General features: G+C 62.9%; 1 protein-coding gene and 1 long non-coding RNA gene across 5 annotated transcripts; both read left to right on the forward strand.

Annotated features, from left to right (window-relative positions):
• The first annotated feature begins 7020 nt into the window (after positions 1-7020).
• Positions 7021-8679, forward strand: LOC134364362 (uncharacterized). The gene is made up of 3 exons (XR_010021844.1): positions 7021-7191; positions 7666-7789; positions 8391-8679. It is a non-coding gene; the product is annotated as an uncharacterized LOC134364362 (long non-coding RNA).
• Positions 8680-13121: 4442 nt separating this feature from the next.
• SLC16A3 (solute carrier family 16 member 3) lies at positions 13122-23110 on the forward strand. 4 transcript variants are annotated; one of them, XM_063081296.1, is made up of 6 exons: positions 13122-13217; positions 18752-18851; positions 19817-20065; positions 20491-20634; positions 20974-21732; positions 22321-23110. In XM_063081296.1, the coding sequence occupies exons 3-6, from the start codon at positions 19843-19845 to the stop codon at positions 22575-22577; spliced, it is 1383 nt and encodes a 460-aa protein (XP_062937366.1). In that variant the 5' UTR covers positions 13122-13217; positions 18752-18851; positions 19817-19842; the 3' UTR covers positions 22578-23110. The 4 variants fall into 4 exon arrangements, with proteins under 4 accessions (XP_062937366.1, XP_062937367.1, XP_062937368.1 ...); XM_063081297.1 differs by having other exon boundaries at positions 13163-13217; positions 18669-18851; XM_063081298.1 differs by lacking the exon at positions 13122-13217 and adding an exon at positions 16579-16907 and having other exon boundaries at positions 18669-18851.
• The last annotated feature ends 628 nt before the right edge of the window (positions 23111-23738 follow it).

Genomic DNA, 23738 nt, shown 5'->3' on the forward strand with positions numbered 1-23738 from the left:
GCTTCCGGTCCTGCCGCGTTGCCATAGCAACCCCAGTCCGTCCGCCGTGGTCCGGGTGCGCTCGGTACGGCGCTCGGGTCTCGCCGCCCGGAAACGCGAGCCCCGGCGCCGGGTTCCGGATTCCTCCGCCCACCCCCCCACCCCACCCCACCCCACCACCCCACCCCACCCCCCCACCCCACCCCACCCCACCCCCGCCCTACGCGCAGGCGCCGAGGAGTGCGCTGGGGACGCAGAGGTCCGGAGGAGTGAGTCGGGTCCCCGCACACTTAGACCCCGAGCTCGGCTTCCTCGCTTGCCGGTGGGGCGACCTCAGGACCCTCCGGGCCATCGGGGATGGCGGGTGAACCGGGAGGCAGCGCGCGGCTGGGCCGAGGGTCCCAGAGGGTTGACTTGAGCTTGAGCCGGCGGCTCCGACAGGCCGAGGGTGCCGCGGGAGCACGTGGGGGACTGCACGCGGGGCTGCACGCGTGTGGAAGGGGCGGTCACTCCGTCCACCCCGAGGAGCGGCTCGGCCAGGGGCCCGAGGGGACAGATGCAGCAGCACCCCTGCGCCCACGTGCGCGCCTGGCCTGTGCCTCCTGGATTAGACAGCTGGGGGGGCGGGGACTGGGTCCAGGAAGAGCCCAGGGGCAGGTGGCGGCCATCGTGCCACATCCCAGACTAGTCGCAGGCTACCCCCAGCCATATCGGAACCCATCCTCAAAAATGGCATCTTTTCCTCATCCAGTCTACAGATGGGTACACTGAGGCCGGGCCCTGGGACTGAAGCCCGTGTTCACCCGCACATTTCAGCCGCCATTTTTGCAAGGGAGGTGTCTGGGAATCCCCCCAGTGGGGGTCATATGCGGGGAGTATGGTGTCATCCCCCCCATTATTGCACGTGGACCGCTCCACTGTCTAGGCATCCTGCCATCCAGCCCTGTTCGTCTCTGCCCCTCACTCACCGTCCCCAGTCTCTGGTCTCACAAACCGCGCCCCCTCTCCTCTGCTGCCCCAGGGCCTTTGCAGTGCTGTGGCCTCTACCCGGACCTCGTGCCCAGCCCCGGTGTCCAGCTCCTTGTCCTGCCTTCCCGGTGTGTCTGGGTCTCCTGGGCTCCACCCCGCAGGTCATTCTGTTACCAGAGAATGCAGGGCGCGGGGCTGCTCCCCTCTTGCCCCACCCGCAGGGCGGTGCTGGGTTGAGCAGCGCATGGGTGTGCATTTAATTGGCCCCTTGATCGGCTCCAGGGCTAGATGCACCCACAAGGATGCCCACAGCCTCTGCCTTGGCTCTACCCCAGCCCCACTGCCGGCAGTTTGGGCCCCCATGTCTATGAAGGCAGCCACCAGGCTGGGTGATGGGGGAGGTTGAGGGGAGCCTGCCTGAGTGAAGTGCCTGAAGTGGGGACTTGCTGGGTCTGCACCCTGGCTCCTCATGCCTCAGTTTCCACACATATACAGTGTGGATATGAGAGAACCCATATGTTACAGACTGAATTGTGTTCCCCAAATTCACAGGCTGAAGCCAGAACCCGCATGTGACTGTATTTGGAGGTGGGGCCTTTAGGAGGTGATTAAGGTCAAATGAGGTCATAGGGTGGGGCCCTGATCCCATAGGACTGGTGTCCTCAAAAGAGGAGGGAGAGGCCACTTGAGGACACAGGGGGAAGGTGCTGTCTGCAAGCCAGGGAGGAAGGCCTCAGGAGAAACGAGCCTGCTGGACCCTGACCTTGGACGTCCAGACCTCAGAACTGAGAGAAGGAAATTTCTTTGTTTAAACTGCCCAGCCCGTGGTATGTGGTTATGGCAGCCTAAGCAGACTAAGACACTGTGTCAAATGTAAGCGTGCTTGGAGGTGTGTGCTGAGCCACATCAGCATCATGTTGACTAGTCATTCCTGCAGACCAACGACATGCTCTGGTGCCCCAAGGATAGGAGCAGGGAGCACCAGGGCCATCACGTCAGGGCTTGAAGCCATGGAGCAAGCCCCGCAGCCTTAGTTCTAATCCCAGTGCAACTCAGTGGTGAGGTGCCATGGTCCCTGCCCCAGCTCCCAGCTCCCCCAGTGGCTCAGGCCCAAGGCAGTGCCCATTGCCCAGGCGCCCCTATGCCCCAAGATTTCCTCAAACACCAACTGGAGGGTGCTGCCCTTGCCCACACCCTTCTGCCCCCAGGGACACCTTGCCCCTGCCCTTCAGCACTTCCTTTGGGGCAGAAAGATGTTCTTGAGCCCTGGACCCCCAGCCTGAAGAAAGCCCCTTCTCTGACCCTTCATCTCCCTTCCCTACGGGCTCCCCAGCTGGGCTCTAACTGGGCACTCAGGGAGTTGGCTGAAGGACACCACATTTATGTTGTCCCCTGGAGTCCAGCCCCTGGTGGCACACAGCCGGGCTCACAGGTGACAGATGCATGGTTGTGTGTGTCATGGGCCTGCTGTGACAACATCCCTCAAACCGGTGCTTAAGCAACAGGAAGTTACTCTCCCACAGTTGTGGGGAAATCAAAGCGACAGCAGGGCCACGCTCCTTCCAGAGGCCCCAGGGAGAACCCTGCTCGCCTCTTCCACTTCGAAGGGTGGCCGCCAATCCCTGCTGCCTGTGGCGGCAGCTGCGTCACTCCAGCCTCTGCCTCGGTTGGCACGTGGCCTTCTCCCCCGTGTCTCTGTCTTCACAAGCTGCTCTTCTCAGGACACCAGTCTGATTGGATCAGGGCCCCCCTACTCCAGTACGGCCTTGTCTTACCTGATTACACCTGCAATAACCCTGTTTCCTAGAAAGCCACATTCTGAGGTACTGGGGGCTAGGATTTGATCCTGTCTTTTGGGGGCCACCATTCAAGTCACTGCAGACTGTTTCCCCAGGGCCCCCACAGGCCACTGTGCAGTCATCCCCATCACAGATGCAGACGCAGCAGCAGAGGTGAGGGCCCTGCCTACGCCCGGTGAGGGGCACCACCAGGACCTGACCCTCCCAGTGCCCCCATGCACAGCCCAGGTGGAGCAGATCTGGGTGGGGTCGGGCTGTCCTGCCCCCAGCAGTATCCCTGGCACCCATATCCTGCCTGACCAGAGCAGGTGTCAACACACATCTCGGTGGCAGGCTGCCTCTGTCGCAGGGTGGTGCAGACCCAGAAGGGCGCGGGGAAGGCCAAAAGTCCATTGCTGGAGGTGCTGGGCTTGGGCTGTGGCTATCACATCCAGAATACAGACTGACCTTGGTGGCTGCTGACTGGCTACTGGGTGGGTAGCCTGGCCTGGCAGCTGGACACCCTCCCAGGACAATGGCCCTGGGGTCTCGCCAGGAGAACCAGGGGCTGCACTAGGAGTCTTGGTCCTGACTGCCCGTGGTGCGGGCTCCTTCCTCTGGTTTTTGGCCACAGGGCTCACAGTGCTGGGGGCTGACTTGCCATGGGAGTCCTCGAAGGCTGATTGCCTGAGGCCTCCAGGCTTCACGTGAGGCCCTGAAAGCTTGGGGATCCCAGACCTGTGCGGGTGGGGGCCCCACCCAGGCACTGACCTGCATGGCCTGAGCAAGTCACTTCCCCTCAGATTTGGGAAACACCCTGAGTCAGGCCTGCCCCAGCAGCTTCTCCATCTGCCAGGCTCCCGGGCCCACAGGCTGGGGCGGGCAGGAGGAGAGATGAAAGGGGACTGGCGGAGGCTCGGCTGCCACCTGCTCCCTGGGGCCTCTGTGTCTGAGGCTGCTCCAGCAAGAAGGGGAGGTGGGCATGAACGTTTGGGCAAATCTTCTGATGGGGTCCAGGGAAAAGGGGGACATCGTGGCAGGAGTTCAGTAGGAGACACCTGCTGCCCACCCCCAACACGCACCAGGCTCTGGGTGGTGAACTAGATGGTTCCTGCCCCCCAAGAGCCTATGAACAGGGCCACTGAGACATGTCGGCTGAGGGCTGGGGAGGGTGTCCTCAGGCTCAGACAAGCAGGATAAGGGTCTGGTGGGAAGGATAGCCCTCCAGGAAGGGTAAGCAATGCCAGCCTCATCCAGATGGGACCAGGGAGCCTGACGTGGTGTCAGGAATGCCCCAGCAGAAGCCATGGCTATCAACCACTTCCCAGACGTCACGACCCAGAGGCAGAGCCGGGGCTGCCAGGGGTCCCGGTGTGGGCCCCACAGGACTGGCAGGGAATGCTCCCTTGAGGCTGGTGTGAAACACCATGCCACCCAGCGAGTGGGCACCAAGAGGGGCCCTCGCCAGGCTGACCCCCAGGCCATCTTGGTCCAGGAGAATGACCGAGGTCCCGTCCACCTTCCTCTGCAGTGCTGTCCACTGCACGGATGGCAGCCTGTGAGCGGGAGGTGACTGGGGGGGGCTGGGGGTGCCCTGGGGACACATGGCATTTTCACACTGTAACCAAGTCCCTTAGAGATGACAAGGTCCACTGCTCTTGGGGAGAAATGAGGAAACTGAGGTCAGGGAGAGGAGGGGCTGTGCGGCCCTGGCCTCCCCACGGCCTCCCCGGCCCCCACGCCATGTGGAAGCGCCCCCTGCCTCTGCATCCCGCACCCTCCCCGCCCCCCAGGGAGGTTCCTCTGAGCGCCTAGTGCTGAGCACAGGGGAGGGAAGTTAGGCAAGGCCCTGCCCGGCCCTCAGGTGGGTGTGCAAAGCCGGGTATAAAGCCTGGGCCCTGCTCGGCCCGACCCCCACAGCCCCTCCCCACAGCCTGGCTGTGTCCTTGGACCCTCAATTCTGTCCTGGCGAAGGCCGAGGACTCCTCAGGAGAGCTTTCTGGTGCCTCTATGTGCTAGGTTGGGGCTGGGCATGAGGCCACGGCAGGGGCAGGAGGGTCGTGAACTCTGCCCCCTTGGTCTGGGGTGCTCCAGGTTGACATTATGGGGTAGCTCCAATACCAGCAATGACAGGCTCCAGGTAGCACGGGGGAGTGGATGGCCCAGGTGAGCCAAGCCTTGGTCACTGGGGGAGGAGAATTCAAGGGACATGGCAGGTCAGCTCCTGGGCCACACCTCAGCAGGTGCACAGAGCCCTGGAGGGGGCAGGGAGTGCCTACAGCGTGCGGGTGGGGCAGAGCCAGGCGGACCACCAGGGATGCCCACCCGAGCAGGTGAGGCCTGAATGACGTTCCAGGCCAAGCAAGAGAGGACTGGGCCCGGCCAGGGCTAGGGCATAAACGAGGCCGGGCGCTGACCGTGGGGTGGAGAGTGGGCTGCAGGGACTGGGTGGGGGTGAGGGCCTGGGGCCAGGCTGGGCGGGAGGGACCATTTCCTCAGAGTCCATCACTCACCTGCACTTGTCCTGTTCCAGGTGCTGGGGTGGGAAGGACACCAGGACAGCAAGGCTCTCTCAGCTTTTGGAGGAGCTGGGGACCTGCCACCGGCCTGGACATAAGAATAGAGAGAATGAGGAGCCTGAGGGGTGGGGGCAGCTCTGCTGGACCAAGCAGGACAGAGGGGTCGTGAGGGCCTGGGCTGCAGGGGCATGTCGTGGTCACAGCATGAGGGTCCTGAGGGCTGTGAGAATGCACGGAGAGGAGAATAGGGACAGGGACCAGTCCCCGCATGCAGAGGTTGAGAGACGGGGGAAGCCTCCACACTGCAGTAGGGAAGAGAACCAGGTGGGGGCTCTGGAGGCCAGGGATGCCCACGGGGGAGCAATGGAGTGTCACCTGGCCAGCAGGTCTGTGACGTGAGGCTAGAGAAGTGGCCGCTGCATTTGGGGCTGGAGACCTAGATATGGGTTTGGGGCAGACCTTACCCTGAGGTGGTGGGGATGGATGAGGGAGGCTCCGTGCAGTGTGGGGCTCTGCCAAGGCTGGCAGCCATCCCAAACGCGTGACGGGCACCATGCCTCATCTGGGTGCAGGTGTGGCTCGGCCACCCTCAGGCACACACAAGTTGGGAGCGGGTGCTGCCAGCAGAGGTGGCGCAGCTGCCAGGCTCTGTTCCTGGGCTCCTTCTAGCTCAGAAGGCCTCTCACCTGCTGCACCGCTGCCCCCACCCCAGCCTGCAGGCATCCTAGGCTCTCATACCCTCAGGGCCAGGGAGGCCGCCTTTGCGGCAGGTGGAGGCAGGGGGGTCTCAAACTCTCAAGGCCACTCCCTGTCCAGCCTCCGGATCAAAAGGCTGAGCTGAGAGGGGACACCCACCAGACCACCTGCCCAGCCCAATCCTGGGACAGAGGTGTGTCTCTCTGTTGGCCTGGCCACCCCAGGCTGGGCTCCACTGCAGCTGAGGCTCAGACACCCTACCAACTTCTCGCCAAGGAGGGCTGTTCCTCCCCGTGCCCATGCCAGGCTGCCTCCTGCTCTGTGCCCACCACTAAGGCTTCCAGCTTGAGGCTGGTGACCCCTGGCCCACTGAGGTTTGAGAGTGATGGGGGACAAGGGGTGGGGACAGGGCTTCGCTACCCCCAGGAGAGGAAGGTGAGACACAGGGCAGCCTCTGGCCCCACAAGGAGCCCCACTCCAGCTTAAACGGGCTGGTCACACATGCTTATGTTTGTGAGTATGAAAGCAGGAGATTTTTTCAACAAATGGTGCTGGGACAACTGGACATCCACATGCAAAAGAATGCAGTCAAATCCCTACCTCATGCCATTCACAAAAGTTAACTCAAAAAGGATCAACAAAGTAAACATAAGAGTTAAAACCATGAAACTCCTACACGAAGACATAACGGTAAATCTTAATGGCAGTGGATTTCTGATATGATCCAAAAACACAAGCAACACAGACACAGGCAAAATCCTGTGCGTCAAAGGAGAGCGAGACGGCCCGCAGGAAAGGAGGGGACATCTGAAGGCCCGACATCTGCTAAGAGTCTAATATCCAGACAGATGAAGAACTCTTAAAACTCAAACAAAAACAAGAAACAAAAAACACCCCAATTTAAAGAATGAGTAAAGGACCTGAATAGACCTTTCTCCAAAGAAGCCACACGAGTGACCAACAGGCTCACGAGAAGACGCTCAGCATTGCTGACCACTAGGGAGGTGCCGATCGCAACCACGGGGAGGCACGGCCTCACACCCACGAGGATGTCTTCAGCAGAAAATGAAACCAAGCCCCAAGCCCACAGGAAGTTAGTGCCGGTGCGGCTGCAAGACACTGGAACCGTCACGGACCGCAGCGGGAACACGCCACTGTGCAGCTGCTCTGGAAGCAGTTCAGGGAACGTGCTTGAGAAGTTAAACAGAGTCACCGTGTGAGCAGCAGTCCACTCCCAGGTCACACCCCGGGTAAGTCAAGTCATATGTTCACACCAGTACGTGTACACGAATGTTCACAGCAGCACATTCACAACAGCCAAAGGTGGAAGTGACCCGAGTGTCCACTGACAGATGGATGGACAAACACAATGTGGCCCATCCACATAGTGGAATAATAAAGTTCTGAAAAATCCTACAACGGGGACGAGTTTCAAAGATAAGTGAAGGAAGCCAGTCACAAGAGGCCATGTACTGTATGGTTCCATTTAAGTGAAATGTCCAGAACAGGCAGCTGCACAGACAGACAGCAGATTCGTGGTTACCAGGGGGTGGGGGGCGGGGAGCGATTAGTTAATCGGCGTAGGTGTTCCCATGGGGTGACGCAAACGTTTTGAAATAGAGAGAGCTGGTGGTTGCACAACACTTTGAAGGCACTAGAAGCCACCGAGTTGTGCACTTGATAACAAATACCATGTCACATGAATTTCACCTTGGTTAAAAAAGGGTTGAACAGCAACAACAGGAGCAGGTAACACACGTTCCCTGCTGGAGACGTGGGACGTTTATGGAAGAGCAGAGGAGGAAATGTAACACAGCCCCCTGGTCCTGAGGACACGTCTGTGCGCATGTATGTTCTAGAAACAAAAATGGGATCCCGCCGTGCATTCAAGTTTGCATCCTGCTTTGCACCCGCAGTATGTTCAGGCTGTTTCTGACTGTCGTTACCTCCAGAAGGGCGACTGGCCAGTAAAACACAGGGACCACAGCATCCCACGCCCTTTCTGCTGCTCCCCGAGGCTGTGGTGGTGGAGCTGCCACACCTGGACCCCTCACTTTTCCCGCTGTGTGCCGCAGGCTGGGCACAGGCGCCAGGAGGGCCTGGGGAGGACAGGAGCCGAAGGAGGCCCCTGCAGCCGCGTCCCACACCTGCAGCCAGCTTGGGGCTGAGCAGCTGGGGAGGAGGGTGGGCAGGGGTGCTTAGGCCCCTCCCAGCAGAATCCCCAAGGACTGAGACCTGCCTGGAAAAGGTGTTGCCTGGAGGCTTCTGGGGAAGGGGAGGAGGAGTGGCAGCCCCCTCCCCAGGGGGACCCCGTGGTTGTCCGTTGTGGCCCTGGCATCAATTCTGATCTGCTTCCACAACTCGATACCCCCCCCTTCCTTCCAGGGCCAAGGGTTGGGGGCTGGGAGCCTCTGGGGCCTCCAAATCCTTTGATCCTCTTCTGTTCAAGGTGCTGGACCCCTGGGACCAGGACATAAAAGGCTGCCCTGCTGGGTGGCCACGTCATGAGGACGCTCAAGCGCCCCTCAGGGAGGCCCCAGTGGCAGGGAAATGAGGCCTCCTGCCAGGAGGCACGTGAGGAGCCCTGCTGGAAGCAGGCCCCCAGCCCCAGCCAAGGCTTCAAGTGATGCGGCCCAGCTGACATCTGACTGCAGCCCCGAGACCCCAACTTCCTCCCAGACTCTGCGATTCCTGACCCGCAGACGCTGTGTGGGATAATAAACGCGTGTTTTAAGCTGCTAAGTTTTGGGGGTGATTTATTACACAGCAACAGAGAACCAGTAACAGCTCCCAAGCCTGTGGGGGTCAGGGGACCTTGACGCCAGGCACTGTCGCCTCCCCAGGTAAGGCAGGGGCCTCTCAGCCCAGCTCCTCCCCCAGAGCCGAGGCTTCACCTCTACAGATTGGGGTTGGGCTGGCAGGACATTTTGACACCCCTGTAAGGAAAGGGCCTGTACAGAGGGACAGCCATGGCTGCCCAGGACCCTCCCACACTTATTTTGCCCCTGAGCAGCTGGTTCCCATCCCACCTGGTTGTCCCGATCTGGATAGTGGAAGGTCCTGGAGCCCAGGCTCACTGGCCTCCCCTGGGGTCCAGGGCTGACAGGTCAAACTCTCTGACATGCCCCCGCATGTCCAGGAATAGGGCACAGCATGTGCAGCGAGGCCTGAAGAGCCCACAGAAGAGTCACAGAAGCCTTGTGGCCCGGCCGGTCTCCCTTCCTGTGGCTGAGCAGCCCCCAGCCAGCCAGGCTAATGCCTCCTCCCTGTCCTTCCACCCTATAGGGAAGGCCCACAGCCAGGCCAGGTCTGCGATGGGTCCTGCCTCTCCTGAGGCTGCATCTTCTCATTTACAAAAGGGTAAGGGAGAGTTCCTGGAGGGTGGTGCCAGGGTGTGGTGCGGGGACGGGCACCAACGGGTCTGAGCTCTCGCAGGGGAGCAGTGACCCTTGGGCAGAGGCTGCCTGTCCTCAGAGGCCGTGTCCTCAGAAGTTCCCCAGGAGCTGGGCCCTTGGAGGTCCCCCGCCCCATACCCCCCATGCTTGCTGGTGCCCACACACGCCGTCCACGTGGAGCTCAGTCAAGGCACCAGGGCAGGCGTCGGGAAGATGGCAGGAGAGGCTGAGCCAGGCAGCTGGGCACCGGGCACGAGGATGCAGCCCCTGTCTGAACCCAAGCACAGCGCAGGGGCACGGGACAGGTGTGAGTGAGCAATGACCCTGAAGTGCAGCTCAGGAGCCCCACCTGGGCCCAGCCAGTGTTGGCAGGTGGTGGGGCAGTGGGGAGGGGATGCCAAGAAAATGGGGTTTCTCGACGGGGTACAGGAAGAACCACGCAAGGTTCTCTGGGGTGGCCGGGAGGGGAAGAGGCACCTAACAGGTGACGAGGGCCAGAGTTTTAAACCCTCCCAAGGGCCGGCAGGCAGGCTGTGCTGCACGCACTTCTCAGAGAAGGAGACTGAGGCCGGGGAGGTCCCGTGCTTCTTTCCACCCTGGCCCTGGGTTCTGCATGTTCTGGCAGCACCGACCCAGTCCTAGTTCTGTCTCCTGGTGACATGGGCGAGAGGTTGCTGTGGGCACTGAGGAGAGGACCTGGCTGGACCAAGGTAGCTGCTAACATCAGGTCAACCACAGCTGGTCCCCATGCACACCCCAACATCTGTGCACAAACACACACCGACCCCCCCACGCCCCCACGCCCCATGCCCAACACCCACAAGGCGGCAGCACAGCTGGGCCAGGCTGGGCTGGGCTGAGCTCTGGCCTCTCCCACCCGTTTCCGCCTCTGCCCGCTGCCTGGGCCTCGCTCACTGGGAGGGCTGGGCAGCTGCCAGGCTAATATGTTAACATGTTGACTCCTCCGGGAGCCTGGACAGGTTCAGACAAAAAGGCCCTGGGGAATGTGAGTGGCGGGAGGAGCAGGTGGCCGCCCTGGGGGGAGGGGAGCGTCTGCCTCCACTGGCCTCGGTCTTAGCTGCATCCCCCTTCCAGCCCGGGCAGGGGAGGGCGGCTTCCCTGGAGTCTGGGGGAAGGTGTGGCCGCAGGTGTGGAGTGACAGGCTGTGACAGTTGTGTCACCAGATCCTCTGGACAGGGAGCCCTAAGGCCAGCAGCAGGGTCAGGAGCTGGGCAGCTGGGGACCCCAGGGCGGGGGAGCCTGTGGCTCGGCTGGAATGTCCCTCCCCATGACTCGGCTTTCTTCAGCCTGTTCTGGCTCCAATCCCATCCTTGGGGCGGCAGCTGGTGCTGGGTGGTACGGCCAGGCTTGGGACAGGACAGGGTGACTGGGCTGGGATCTGGAGAATCTTGGGGAGTTCCCAAGGGCCCAGGATGTGGGGTCTATGTGGCTCTTCAGGCCCCGGAAGGTTCTCTGTGCCCTGACAGGAGCGGAGGCCTGTCCCACCACTGTGCAGCAGCCACAGTGACCCTTAGAAAAGGCTCTCCACGTTTCCAAGACCATTTTTGGAGATACAGGTGGATCCTAGCTCCCATACTCCCTGGAGACAAGATGGGGCAGGTGACAGGGGCAGACCAACGCCCTCCTTCGCGTCCATGCCCTCCTACAGAGAATGCTCCTGGAAAAGTGGAGTGATGTCCCCAAGGGGCTTCAGCCCACCAGGGAGGGGGTGGGGAAGGACCTGGAGGCCCCTCAGGGCACATTCCAGGGCCTGATGGGACCTGTAGTTGTAACACAAGGAGGATGGGGCAGGTGGGGACACCTGGCAGGGGTGGGGTGGTCTGGGGGGGACAGAGCCAAGAGCAGTCCAGGTCATCAGGGGCAGCCCTGTGAAGCTGTCCCCTTGCCACGGACGACTGCACCTTTCCAGGTCCTCCAGCCCCTGCTTTCAGAAAAGCGCAGTCTGGACTTGGGGACTGGCCTGGGCCGCTGTGGGAGCCCGGCCTGCGGTGGGTGCTCCCAACACCACCCAGAGCCGAGCTGCAGACAGGCCTGTGGTCTCTTCAGTCCCCCACCCTCCCCAGCCAGCTCCAGGCCACGGCCCGGGAATTACCCCGGGGCTGGCGATGCCCCTCCCCCGCTATGCTCAGGGCTCCCGAGGGAAGGGCTTGGAGGCCCCCTGGAAGGCACCTTAACCCATACCTGAAGGGTGCTCAGCGTCCAGGTGTCCCCTTCCATGCTGCGTGTCAAACGGGGCCTAGCCACCCGAGACCGGGGCCCAGGTGCAGAGTCTGGAGTCCCCACCTGGTGCTGGGCACCCCAGTGGGGCCTTTCTAAAGCTGAGCACTTAGAGGTAAGGCGCACCTCCTGTTAATGGGGTGCCAGAATCCTCAGAGAGGGAGCCGGGGGGGTCTATTTGGGACTGGGTCCTGGGTGAGCTGTCCCAGGATGGCTTCTCTTTGCTTGCCAAACCCTCTTCGCCTTTTCTCCTGCTGTTGTCCGCACTAGGCCCACCCAGCCTTGCCACACCAGCAGCCATCCCTCTTCCACTGCCCTCCCCCGACAGAGTCCACAGCCTTGACTGCTCTTTGGGTGAGGGCGGGGGGTCCTTTCTGCGGCTCTTCCAGACCTTGTCCACCAGCGTCGCTGTGCCAGGCTAGTGTACTCTCCACCCCAGCCTTTGAGGAAGCTGGTGAGTGTCTATTGGTGCAGGAAGGCAGTGGCACCACTTGAGGCTGGCTGGACCACCAAGACCCCTTGGAGACCCTACAGACACCCAAGGTGGGGACATGGGCCAAATAAGAAGGGCAGGCCGTGGGCTTCTCACACGGCCATGATCACACTTGAATTTCTTTAGCACAGGCAGGGGTGGGAGCCAGACCCAGCCTCTGTGAGTGCCAAGGGTCTTTTCATGGGGGGCCTGTAGACGGTGGGCTCTTAACACGCAAGAGAAAGAGCAGAAGGCCTTATGGGACTTGTCTGCAGCCAGGGACCCCGTGCCATCGCCTGGAGGGGGGAGTCCTCAGTGATGCTCACCCCCCCCCACCCTCCCGATCTTTTGAGATCTTTGTACTAAAGCCCAGTTACCAATTCCTGGGCCTCCTTAGCCCCAGGAGACCCAGGGTGCCATTTAGAAAGCCCTTCCTGTGGCCTGGGCTGGGTGGCCGTTGACAAGTGGCATCCTGGGCACAGGCCACCAAAGGCCACGCTCCCTGGTGCCTCCCCATGCTCAGCACCCGAAATACTCAGTTGTCTTCACGTTGCAGATGAGAAAAATGCGGGGGATGGGGGTGCAAGCCAGGCAGCGCTGCCGAGGACAGTAGGTGGCCCGCCCGGGAAGCTCCGGGCCGCGGGAGGGGCGGGGAGGGCGGGGAGGGCGGCGGGGCAGGGCTGGGGCGGCGGCTTTCTGCGGCTTCCCAGGTTCAGAGAGGGTGACTGCCTCGCTCCGGTCGCCCAGGAAGCGGAGGCCGCCGGGCCGCCTCCCCCGAGCGAGCGGGCGCGGGCACGGGCCCTGGGGACCCCGCCGGGCGGCAGACACCAGCGCAGGGGTCTTAGCCCGGGCGTGGGGGGCGGGCCGAGGGGTCACCGCCGGGAGGACGCGGGGCCGGCCGCGCTCCCAGCCCAGCGCCGGGCCGCGGAGGCGGGTGTCCGGCCCGGGGGTCCCCGCGCCCCGCGCCGGGGCGGCCGCGCCGTCGGAGAGCAGGGCCCGGCCGAGGCGCCCCCTCCGGCAGCCGCATGGGGTCCGGGCGGGGCGGGCAGGGGCGGTGCCAGGCGGCGGTGACGTGCGCGGGGGACGTGCCGCGCGAGCGACCGGAGCACTTAAAGTCGCCCCCGGCGCGGCGCCGGCAGCCGAGGCGGGCAGAGTCGGGCAGAGGAGGCAGGTAGGCGCGGCCCGGGCCCCGTCCTCCCTTCCCCTCCCGTTCCTCGGCCCGGGGGCGCCCAGGGCAGGGACCCTCGCCTCCCCGGCCGGCCCGGGCGCGCATCCGTCGGGCGGCCCTCGGGGGTGGGCTCCGGCCGGGCCCGTGCAGGGGATGAACATCGGCCCGCGGGCCATGCTGGGGGCGCCTCCCCGAGGGGCGCGGGGAGCACGTGCGCCCCGGGACTTCCTCTCCCGCCCCTCCTCCCCCTCCTCGCCGCCCCGAACGCTCGGCAGCCCGCGCCCCGCGCCCGGGATCAGGCTGGGCTTCCTGGGTCCTCTTCGGCCGCCCCTTCCGCCCCCGGACCGGGCCGTGGGAAAAGCGGGCGGGGCCTCGGTGGCCTCCCACTTCCCGACCGCAGCCTCAGTGTCCTTATCGGAAAAGTGGGCGAGGCGCCTTCCCGGACATGGGCCAGTGGGGAGCCCGGCATGCTGAGCCCGCCAGCCCTGGGCCGCGGCCACTGGGAGTGTCTGGAGTCGGGGTGAGGGACAGACAGGCAGCTGAGGGGCCAGTGTCTTGCTCTCTGTCCCAGAGGCACCGAGCTGTGTCCAGGATGCCTGGGCTGACAGTACCACTCTCCGTGACACCGCTTAGGCCTGCTGCGTGGTCTGAGGGACAGCAAATGGCAGTGGGCCCTCCCCATGCAACCCGGGCCCCAGGGGCTTGTCCAAAGTCGAGAGCAGGCTTGGGCGCTCTGTGTGTGTGTGTGGGACGGGGGTGTCCAGGGGTCCCCCGCTTCATTCCACAGGCCCCAGAGTTGGCTGAAGTCTTGTGATGCTGGGTCTGTCTGTGCTGGGAAGGACAGGAACGTCCCACGAATATGGTGCGCAGGTCAGACCGGGCTCCCTCAGGTTCCTAGGAGGTTGTGTGTGGAGGGCCCTGCCCCACCGGTGCTCTGGGGGTACTGGGGGCTCTGCCCTGGCAGGTGTGGAGCCTTGCTGCCCCAGGGTCCACAGTGTGGACAGGGCCTGGGGTGGGCATGGGGGACCTGGTCCCAAGGCAGGCTCACACCCAACCCCATGTGACCTTGGCAATAACTTGCCACCAAGAAGCCCGTCTGGCCCTCGTTGACTGGAGCATGGGTGCCTGAGTTTGGAGGGGCAGCAGCAAGAGAGCTCTGTTGACCCCAGAACAGCAGTTGAGGAGTGTGTGTATGTAGGGGCGCCCTATGGGATCCCACCCAGTGGCCCGCAGTGACCCCTGTGCCAGGCCTGGCTCCAGGGCAGGTCCAGTGCCATCCCCTCCTGGTGAGGAGCTAAATGTCAAGTCCGGGTGATACCCTGGGCTTGGTTGTGCCCTTCTCGGTGGTGTTGCGGAGCCACTGGAGGTGCCTCCAGATCAGGCCTCTGGGTGCACCGTCCAGATCAGGCCTCTGGGTGCACCGGGCACCGGTCCCTGTCGCAGGGGCGGGGCGGGAGCGGACATGGCCTGGGGCGTCCTCCCGATGTCACCTGGGAGGAGCGCGGACATCCCGCCTCAGTCCCCATCTGTGAAGTGGGCCGGGCGCGGGGACCCGCGGTTCGCATCAACGTTTCCCATCCCGGAGCCTCGCCCGCCCGTCCCGCCTGCGGAGGGCGGCGAACGAAGCGGGCCGTGACCCGGGGGAGCCACGGGCCGGGCCGCCCGCGCTGTTTGCGCGCGCGCCGGCAACTACGGTAGCGCGCGGGGAGGGCGCCTACTCCAGGCACTACGGCGGCGGCGCCTCCCTTGGCGCGGTCACGTCCCCCACGTCCAGCGGCTGAGCGGGCGGAGCATCCTCCCTGCCGCTCCCCCTCCCGCATCTACCCTGGTGGGACCCGCCCGGATCGCCCGACGACCCCCGCCCCGAGCCGGGAAGCGGGAGCGGGCGCGGGCAGAGCTCAGGGTCCCTTCTCCCCACCTGCCCCCACCACGCTCGATGGGTAACGGTGGGAGAGGCTCCTCCTGACCCCAGAGCCCCTCTCCTGGCCTGGCCTTAGGGCACGGGCTTTAGGGTGGGGGGATGAACCAGAGGCATGGGACCAGGTAGCCTCGTGGAGGAGTGGCTCAGCACTCCCAGGTCCAGCAGGTGGGGGAGGGCGATGCTGGGCGGGCTCCAGCCTCCAGGGCCTCCTGGCCCCATGACACTGACCCCAACCTTGGAGAGAAGGGGGTTCCAACTGCGGGCTGGAAAATGCGCCCAGGGCCACCCACTGGGCTGCAGCCGAGGGTTGAAGCAGCAGGGTGGATGCTCCACCTGCCGGATCTGAGCCCAGCCATCCTTGGGGGGTACAGCTGGGGATCCTGGCCCTGGCCACAACCCTGAGCTGCTGGCTGGCCCCCGGCCACAGTGTCCAGTCTGGCAAAGGCGGCCAGCGTTTCCGCCCCACTGACCCCTGCAAGTACAATGTGGGCCAACACAAAGAGCCTGCAGGGGCGCCAGGCACGCGCTGGCAGGCTGCATGGGTCAGTGGAGAGGGCAAGGAGGGCCCAGGCCAGGCTTAGCCGGCCAGGATCAGGCCTGGGGCAGATCCTTTCCCAATGCCCACCCTCTGCCAGCCTGGACCCCTCTTTAGGAAAAGCCACCGGCACTTTCCCCTAACACACGTCTGCACACAGGTGGGAACAGGGCTGAGGTGGCCTGGTCTCTCACTCCCGCAGGGAGGGGAACAGGCACTCTGGCCAGAGGCTTCTGAGATCTACTTGTTACCTCTCTGCTCAACAGGGGTGGGGGGATGGAAGGAGGGAGGCCCTCCCCCATCCCCGGGTGCCACACCAGCTTGCCCTCTGCCACCCCTCGCTGGCTTTGCAAGAAGTCAGGTGCAGCCACAACGGGGCTGTGTCCTTGGTTTTGGTTCTGAGGCACTCCCAGGGCTCCTGATGTGGAAAGAGTCCAGGAAGGAATGTAATTGCCCCTTTTTCTGCTCCTTCTCCTGCATGGGCCACAAAGGCAGGGCCAAGGCTGGTCCCTCCAATGACAGGAAGTCACTTAGATATGAGGCCAGCCTTCCCCAGTAAGCCGGAACTTACTGAGCACCTGGGACAGACCACAGGCTCTAGGGCTTGGGCCACTGCATCCAGGGATGTGGCCTTCCTTGTGCACAGACCCGAGGATCCAGACAGAGGAGGGGACACTGGTCCAGAAGCCTAAGGCGTAGCATGCCGGGTACCCAGGGGTCCCTGAAGAGGTGGGCAAGGTTTCTCAATAAGGCTACTGAAGAGAGGTCCAGAGGGGCAGGCTCAAAACACTCCCTGTGTGGGGTTTTGTGTGTGAGTCATTCCGGGCTGGGCCAGGCTGGGCCAGGCTGGGCAAGGGTAGGCAGACGGTGAAGCCAGCTGCAGGGGCCTGGCTTTGAGGGCCTTATGGCTGAGTCCTGGCCCAGAACCTGTGCTGTGCGGCATGGGGGCTGGGATCCTGACAGAACTCTGCTGCCCGGAGCCTTGAGGGAGCTGGGGAACAGGGGTTCCTGATTTGGATTCTCCGATGTGGGGTCTCCTGGGTCATCCGAGGCACTTCCATGCCCCTTCCCTCACCCCCATAGGCCCTCCCCTGCTCAGCTTCTGGCAGCTTGGGGTCGTGGGGCCTTCGAAGGACCTTGAGGACTAGGCCTGGTGAGCACCCGGGAGCCTCGCCTGACCCGGAGGCAGGCACACCCTCCCACCTGGTGGATCAGCTTTCCGAGACCCAAAGGACAGGTTATTTCTGGGCTGGTTTGCATGCTTCCCTGGGAGGGTAAATGTCACCAAAAGGCCAGCCTGCCTGGCGCGTGCTCACAGACATGCCGGCACTTGCTGGACCTTGGTGGGTACCTCCTCCCCCTGGGTCTAGACAGGGCAGCCCCACGGCCACACAGGCCACAGCACGCGCTGTGCCCTTCCGGCCTCTGAGTCCCAGCACCACCCCAACTCTCTGCCCACCCTCCTCGATTGTAGCTCAGGGGGTGCCTCCTCTCCTGCAGGCAGCTGACCACCCCCACCAACGCCTTCCCCTATACCCCTGTCTGTCAAGCTATGTGTGATTACCTTTTACACAGCTTTTCTGAACCATTTATCCAATGCTGCTTATCAAGGGGTTTTCCTACACAGGTTCAAAAGCCCCGAGCAGTGGACAACAAAGGAACAGGGGCTTCAAAAGTTTGGGGTGCCTGTGGTCCCTTGGCAAGCACCAGGCATGGCAGGGGGAGCCAGGGGAGCTTCAGAGGCCCCAGTCCCGATGCATCAGCTTTTTAATTTTCTTGGGAGGGAGCGGATTTTGTATAGAAGTCAGGCAATTCCTTATTGTGGGTTCTGGACACACACCATCCTTGGCCTTGCAAGGCCCACTTGATATGTTTTTAAAAGTGCAATAAACATATGTAAACCCATGACCCAGCACAAGCTGGGAACCCCAGTCTCCCCCACGACCTCATTCTCAGTCCTAGGTCTCGGGTTCCCGTGCTTTCCTTCTTGCATTCCGTTGCATTGCAATGCGTTCCTAAACTGTGTGCGTGCGCGCGTGTGTGTTGGGGGGCCTTTAAACTTAATGCAAACATAGACAAGTCATCCTGCAGCTTGGTGGTCCCCACTGGTGTGTCTGTGCTTTGATACCCCGCTTTTGTCCTGTCTCAGGCACTGCTTGGGCTTGGGCATGTGGCTGGATGGTCACAGGTTGCCTTGGAAGGCCAGTAGGCCACTCTTGGGGGAGCTGCAGCCCCTGATCCTTGGACAACCCAGGGTGGGGCCCCTAAGCCTGTGCTCCCACCAGACTCGGCCCTTACTCCCACCCTAGGCCAGTGTCTAGGTTACCTGTACACTACCCACAGGGGTTTTGCCAGGTCAAGGGTCTGTGGACATATCTGCAGGTAGAACCCCGGGGGCTGGGCTTCTCCTTGGGTCGTGTCGGCTCTCATGTGCCTTTCAGCTGATTGTACCCACCAGGCAGCCTCAGAGACACCCCAGGACTCTCCCAACTCCCAGTGGAGGGCAGGGCCCGAGGGTGTCAGGGGTCTGGGTGCAGGGTAGGCGGGAGCTTCTCTCAGGTTTCCCAGAAGTGGCCCCAGGAACTCGCCCAGGCTCTGAAGTTGACCCTTAGCCCGGCCCGGGGCAGGGGGTTGTTTTGCTTCAGTAGGCCATGTCTGCTCATCATCACCTTGACAGCCAAAGCTGGCCCCTGGGGGACCCAGTCACCAAATGACACGGGTAGTAGCAACTGCTTGGAACACCCAGGAAACCCTTAAAAACACCCTCTAGACCACTGAGGGCTCCAGTGGGCACGGCACCTGGGGTGGGGGTGGCTGGGGACGGCGGGCAGCCTGGATGCTGGGAGGTGCCGAGCAGGAGGAATTAGCAGCCTTCCACTCTCAGCTGCGCTCAGGCTCTCCAACAGAGCCCTGCCTCTAGGTTACACGTGTGCCTTAGCAGCAGGAGTGGGCACTCACGGGGCTTTGCCAGGTCAAGGGTCCGTGAACACATTTGCAGGAGGAATCCGAGGATCCCGGTCGGCAAGCGCTCACAGCAGGGAGATCTGCAGATGCCGCATACCAGGGCTTTCTTCTTTACAGAGAACCTGGTTCACAGCTCACCAGTGGCGGGGAGAGGCCCAGTAGCCTGCAGGGACCACACCTCGGTCTCAGGACACCGACCCTGCTGCAGCTCTCCTTGGTGAGGTGGGGGACGAGGACAGCAGGCTGACCTCTGGGGTTATGCCTTTCTGGTGGGGGCAAGGGATGAAGTGTGGCCCCAGCGTTCCGGCTTGCTCTGCCTCAAGGGAGCTAAGCTCCTGGAGATACCAGGAAGTTCAGGCCGGCTCCTCCTCGGCCAGCACAGTTTGCTGGGGTGGGCTGGATGGAAGCCTCCTCCCGCCAGTCCCTCTCTGGCCTCGGACCCTGTGTCCCTTCTGCGCTGGCTTTCTCTGGCTCCCGATCTTCCCTAAATGGCACCAAGGCCCTCAGTCTCTCCTGAGGAGCCTCAGCCTGGGGTAACTCTGGCAGAGGTGGGACTTGCAAGCTCTGCCCACTGGAAGAGTTGGGGGCACCAATGTAGTGAGGAGAGGCAGGCGGGTCCTCCTCTGAGGGCCCAAAGGGGACAGGTGGCCAGTCTTCACCCCCACCTTTCCTACCTCTATCACTGCCCTGCCCCTGCTCAATCCCTGGTGCTCAGACCTCCCTGCCAAGCTCTCAGCCAGAGTGGGCAGGAGTGGGAGCCCAGGCCCCCTGGGGGCAGGATAGCAAGAGGAAGGTCAGAACCCCTAGATTTAGGCAGGAGATGCTCCAGGGGAGAGCTCAGTGCTGGCGGGAAGTGCAGGCTGCTGCCAGAATTACTTCCCAGCACAGGGTCAGGCCAGGAGGACACAGCATGGCAGAAAGTACCAGCCAGGCATTCTTCCCTGCTGGGGTCTGCTCTTCCCAGGAGGTAATCCGAGTCCTGGCTGAGCCCAAAAAAGCCTCTGCCCTTCAGAGCCAGCTGTGTGGAAGGAGGCTGGGTGGAGGGGGACAGACAACGGCCCCAGTTGCACAAGGACTAGGTAGCAGTGGCCAGCAGTGGGGGCGGCTCCACACGCCCATCACTCGTGTGTCTGTCACCACCCTTCCTGCTGGTGACCTGAGCCAGCCTGCTTCCTCTCACAGGTGAAGCGGAACCAGCCCTCCTGGCCATGGGAGGAGCTGTGGTCGACGAGGGTCCTGTGGGCGTCAAGGCCCCCGATGGGGGCTGGGGCTGGGCAGTGCTCTTCGGCTGTTTTGTCATCACGGGCTTCTCCTACGCCTTCCCGAAGGCCGTCAGTGTCTTCTTCAAGGAGCTCATTCGGGAGTTTGGGATTGGCTACAGCGACACGGCCTGGATATCCTCCATCCTGCTGGCCATGCTCTATGGGACAGGTGAGGCCATCCATGCACCAGGCCACTCATCCCGGGGCTCGGGGCCTGCCACCCAGGCCCAAAGGGAACCCTGGAGGGGAGCCATCTGTCCTCCATGGGACCAGATGCGCACAGGCGAAGTCTGTCTTGGCTCCTGTCTGAGCGGGTCAGTTGTACTTATAGATGGTCCCAGAGCACAAGGCTCCTGTGAGCCGTTCTTTAGGAGCTGCCTAGTTCTTGATGAGGGATGCAGATTGCTAACGGGGAAGAACTGCTATGAGTTGTGCTCTGCCTACAATGTGACATGTCCACCTGGGACTTATGCTCTGGGAACCTGGTCCACAGGGCACTCCTGGGGTGCCTGCCAAGCTGCAGGCGGGGGTGTGGGGAGGACAGGGCCTGGCTGGAGGCCTGGACTGGTGCCCCTCAGCTGCTGCCTCCCCCAGGCCCGCTCTGCAGCGTGTGTGTGAACCGCTTCGGCTGCCGGCCAGTCATGCTGGTGGGTGGCCTCTTCGCATCTCTGGGCATGGTGGCTGCGTCCTTCTGCAGAAGCATCATCCAGGTCTACCTTACCACTGGGGTCATCACTGGTGAGTGGGGCCCGATGGGGTCTCAGGTGCCGGGGGGCTGGGGATCAGGTGGGCCATGATGCTTCTGGAGGATGAAGCAGGCAGCTATGGGATGTCCTGGACACATCCTCCCTTCCCTCCAGAGCAGTGCAGGGAGCAGTGGGCACGTTTCCCCAGGGACCCTGGCCTGCCCCTGGCTTCTCGAGTGTGGTGGTGGCAGGGCCTCTGCACACGGCTAGGTCTACTCCATCGACACGTGGGACCCACTGCAGAACCATTTAGGATGGAGCCTGTGGGTGGCAGGACTTGGGTGGGGCGGAGTGGCCCAGGCAGGGGTCTCAGCAGTGCCCTCTCTTCCAGGCTTGGGTCTTGCACTCAACTTCCAGCCCTCACTCATCATGCTCAACCGCTACTTCAACAAGCGGCGACCCATAGCCAACGGGCTGGCGGCTGCAGGCAGCCCCGTGTTCCTGTGTGCTCTGTCCCCGCTGGGGCAGGTGCTGCAGGACCACTACGGCTGGCGGGGTGGCTTCCTCATCCTGGGTGGCCTGCTGCTCAACTGCTGTGTGTGCGCTGCGCTCATGAGGCCCCTGGTGGCGCCCCAGCCTGGCGTGGCACCAGGACCCCAGCGGCCGGCCCGGCGCCTGCTGGACCTGAGTGTCTTCCGGGACCGCGGTTTCGTCATCTACGCTGTGGCCGCCTCCATCATGGTGCTGGGGCTCTTCGTGCCACCGGTGTTCGTGGTGAGCTATGCCAAAGACATGGGTGTCCCCGACACGAAGGCTGCATTCTTGCTCACCATCCTGGGCTTCATCGACATTTTCGCCCGGCCCACCGCTGGCTTCATCACAGGGCTCAAGAAGGTGCGGCCCTACTCTGTCTACCTCTTCAGCTTCGCCATGTTCTTCAACGGCTTCACTGACCTCACGGGCTCCACGGCCAGCAACTACGGCGGCCTGGTGGTCTTCTGCATCTTCTTCGGCATCTCCTACGGCATGGTGGGGGCGCTGCAGTTCGAGGTGCTCATGGCCGTCGTGGGCACCCACAAGTTCCCCAGCGCCATCGGCCTGGTGCTGCTGCTGGAGGCCATGGCCGTGCTCATCGGGCCCCCGTCCGGAGGTGAGCGCGTGCTGCGGGAGGGTGTGCTGGTGTCGGGATGGTGTCGGGATGGTGCTGGGACGGCGCGGGCGCGGTCGGTGTGCTGGGAAGGGGCCGTGCCAGCGCTGTGCCCCTGGGCTTCTGTTCTTCTTTTTGAAGGGCAACTGAGAAAAGTTGAAACTTAAAATGGTTTGGACTAGCCGGCCCTGTGGGACCCCCCCCAGCCTCCTTGCCCCAGAAGGGCCCAGGGTCGGGGAGGGAGCTCAAAGCCACCCCGTCCCACCCTCCGTCGTGGGATCTGGGGTGGCCAGGCACAGGAGGGTGCCACGCCCTCTGCAAAGCCACTTCTGTTTTTAGCCTGTCAGTCTTTGCTGTCCTGGGGAGAAGGGAGGAGGAGGAAGTGGCTGGGGGCAGAGGACGCACTGCGGACACCCCCACCCCCGGCACACACAAAGTGCAAGGGGAAAGCTCCTCCTGTCCCCACTGGCTCTCGCATGTGGGGCGCTCCCCCAGTGCCGAGAGACACCAGCAGACACAGCAGAGGCCTTAGCGGGCGCCCTGGGCCCCAGGGGTGGCCGTGCTGCTGCCGCTGACTCGGTCCTCTTGCAGGCAAGCTCCTGGACGCCACGCACGTCTACAAATACGTGTTCCTCCTGGCGGGGGCCGAGGTGGTCACCTCGTCCCTGGTGCTGCTGCTGGGTAACTGTTTCTGCATGGGGAAGAGGCCCGAGGCGGTGGCCGCAGAGGAGAAGCTGCACACGGCCCCCGCGGATGTCAGGGTGGACTCGCGGGAGGTGGAGCACTTCCTGAAGGAAGAGCCCGAGAAGAACGGGGATGTCGTTCACACCCCGGAAACAAGCGTTTGAGCGGCCTGGCCGGGCCCGCGGGGCACAGGGACAAGGTACAGAGACCGGCAACGCTCCTATTTATTTCACAAAAAGGACCAGCTTCAGGCGGGGCCACCGGCTCGGCTCCGGCTGCCTGGTCAGCGGATCATCACCTGCTCAGTATTTTGCGGGGAGGTGGCGGGGTGGGAACTGTGTCATTCCAAGGCGGATCTGCGGTGAAGCCAAGCCGCGAGGTTACTAGCCGTCTGCACCAGGGACCCAGTGTGACCCACGCAGCCTGGCCCCCACCGCTGTCCTCAAGGACCTAGAAACCCACGCTTCAGAGACAACACGACTTTAATCAGAGGGCAGGGATGGGGGCAGGCAGGCACTGTGTGCCGGGCCCTCCCTAGTGCCTGTCTGACCCCTATTCTGTGCCCTTGGTCCCCACAGTGGTGCCCCTGCCCGTCCCCCTGTGTGTCTAGGGGACAAAGAGCTTGTCGCACCTGTGGAAGGTGCAGAGTAAACCTGCATGTGGGACAAGGTGTCCCACGAGGAATCATGTTTTAGGAGCCATGTGGAGCTTTGTTTTGTGTTTCTGTCTGTTCGCCCCGAGTCTCACTTCTGTTAAGATGACCTGGTTATTCTTACAAAGTGGTTCTGGTCCTCAGTGCTCGGTTCCAGAACATTCCCTGCTCACACGGCACTGCCCAGCAGTGACAGCACTTGTGGGGCACTGAGAAAAGGAGCCAGTGCACAGTGGCTGGCAGGGAGGGAGTATGTGCTGGGGGCACCGGGGCAGGGCCTGGAGCCCATGGGGTGTGTTCCGCACTGGGATGAACGAGTGATCTCTGTTCCCTGGTGCGTGTGTTTAAAGAATATGACTTCCCTGCCCTCCACTTGTTGACCCTCTAGTTGGCTGGCAGTTCCACTCTACGTGGTCAGCCCAGGGCTGGTCTCTGCAGCTCATCTTCTTCCGTTCAGCCTACACTGAGTGCAGGACTCGCCCCGGGGACCTTACACCCACCTGCCCTCGTGGCCAGTGGCGACCTGCATGGCTTGGGAGCCCGGTCAGAGGCTGCTGGGGCTGCCTTAGTAGGTGGTACGTCGCGGGCGCTGGGGACGGCAGCGGGTGCCCTGTCGGGCTGCATGCAGCCGGAGAGACGCCATGTCCCTGCTCCTCTGTAACGAAAAGCAAGC

Source organism: Cynocephalus volans, chromosome 16 (assembly GCF_027409185.1).
Source record: "Cynocephalus volans isolate mCynVol1 chromosome 16, mCynVol1.pri, whole genome shotgun sequence".
In the NCBI taxonomy this organism is placed as follows: Eukaryota; Metazoa; Chordata; class Mammalia; order Dermoptera; family Cynocephalidae; genus Cynocephalus; species Cynocephalus volans.

Bases quoted from the DNA above. Each gene is read 5' to 3' on its own strand.
- SLC16A3 (XM_063081296.1), top strand. From the start codon at position 19,843: ATGGGAGGAGCTGTGGTCGACGAGGGTCCTGTGGGCGTCAAGGCCCCC. The intron at 20,066-20,490 runs GTGAGGCCATCC...TGCCTCCCCCAG, and splicing joins GGCCATGCTCTATGGGACAG to GCCCGCTCTGCAGCGTGTGT. The intron at 20,635-20,973 runs GTGAGTGGGGCC...CCTCTCTTCCAG, and splicing joins TACCACTGGGGTCATCACTG to GCTTGGGTCTTGCACTCAAC.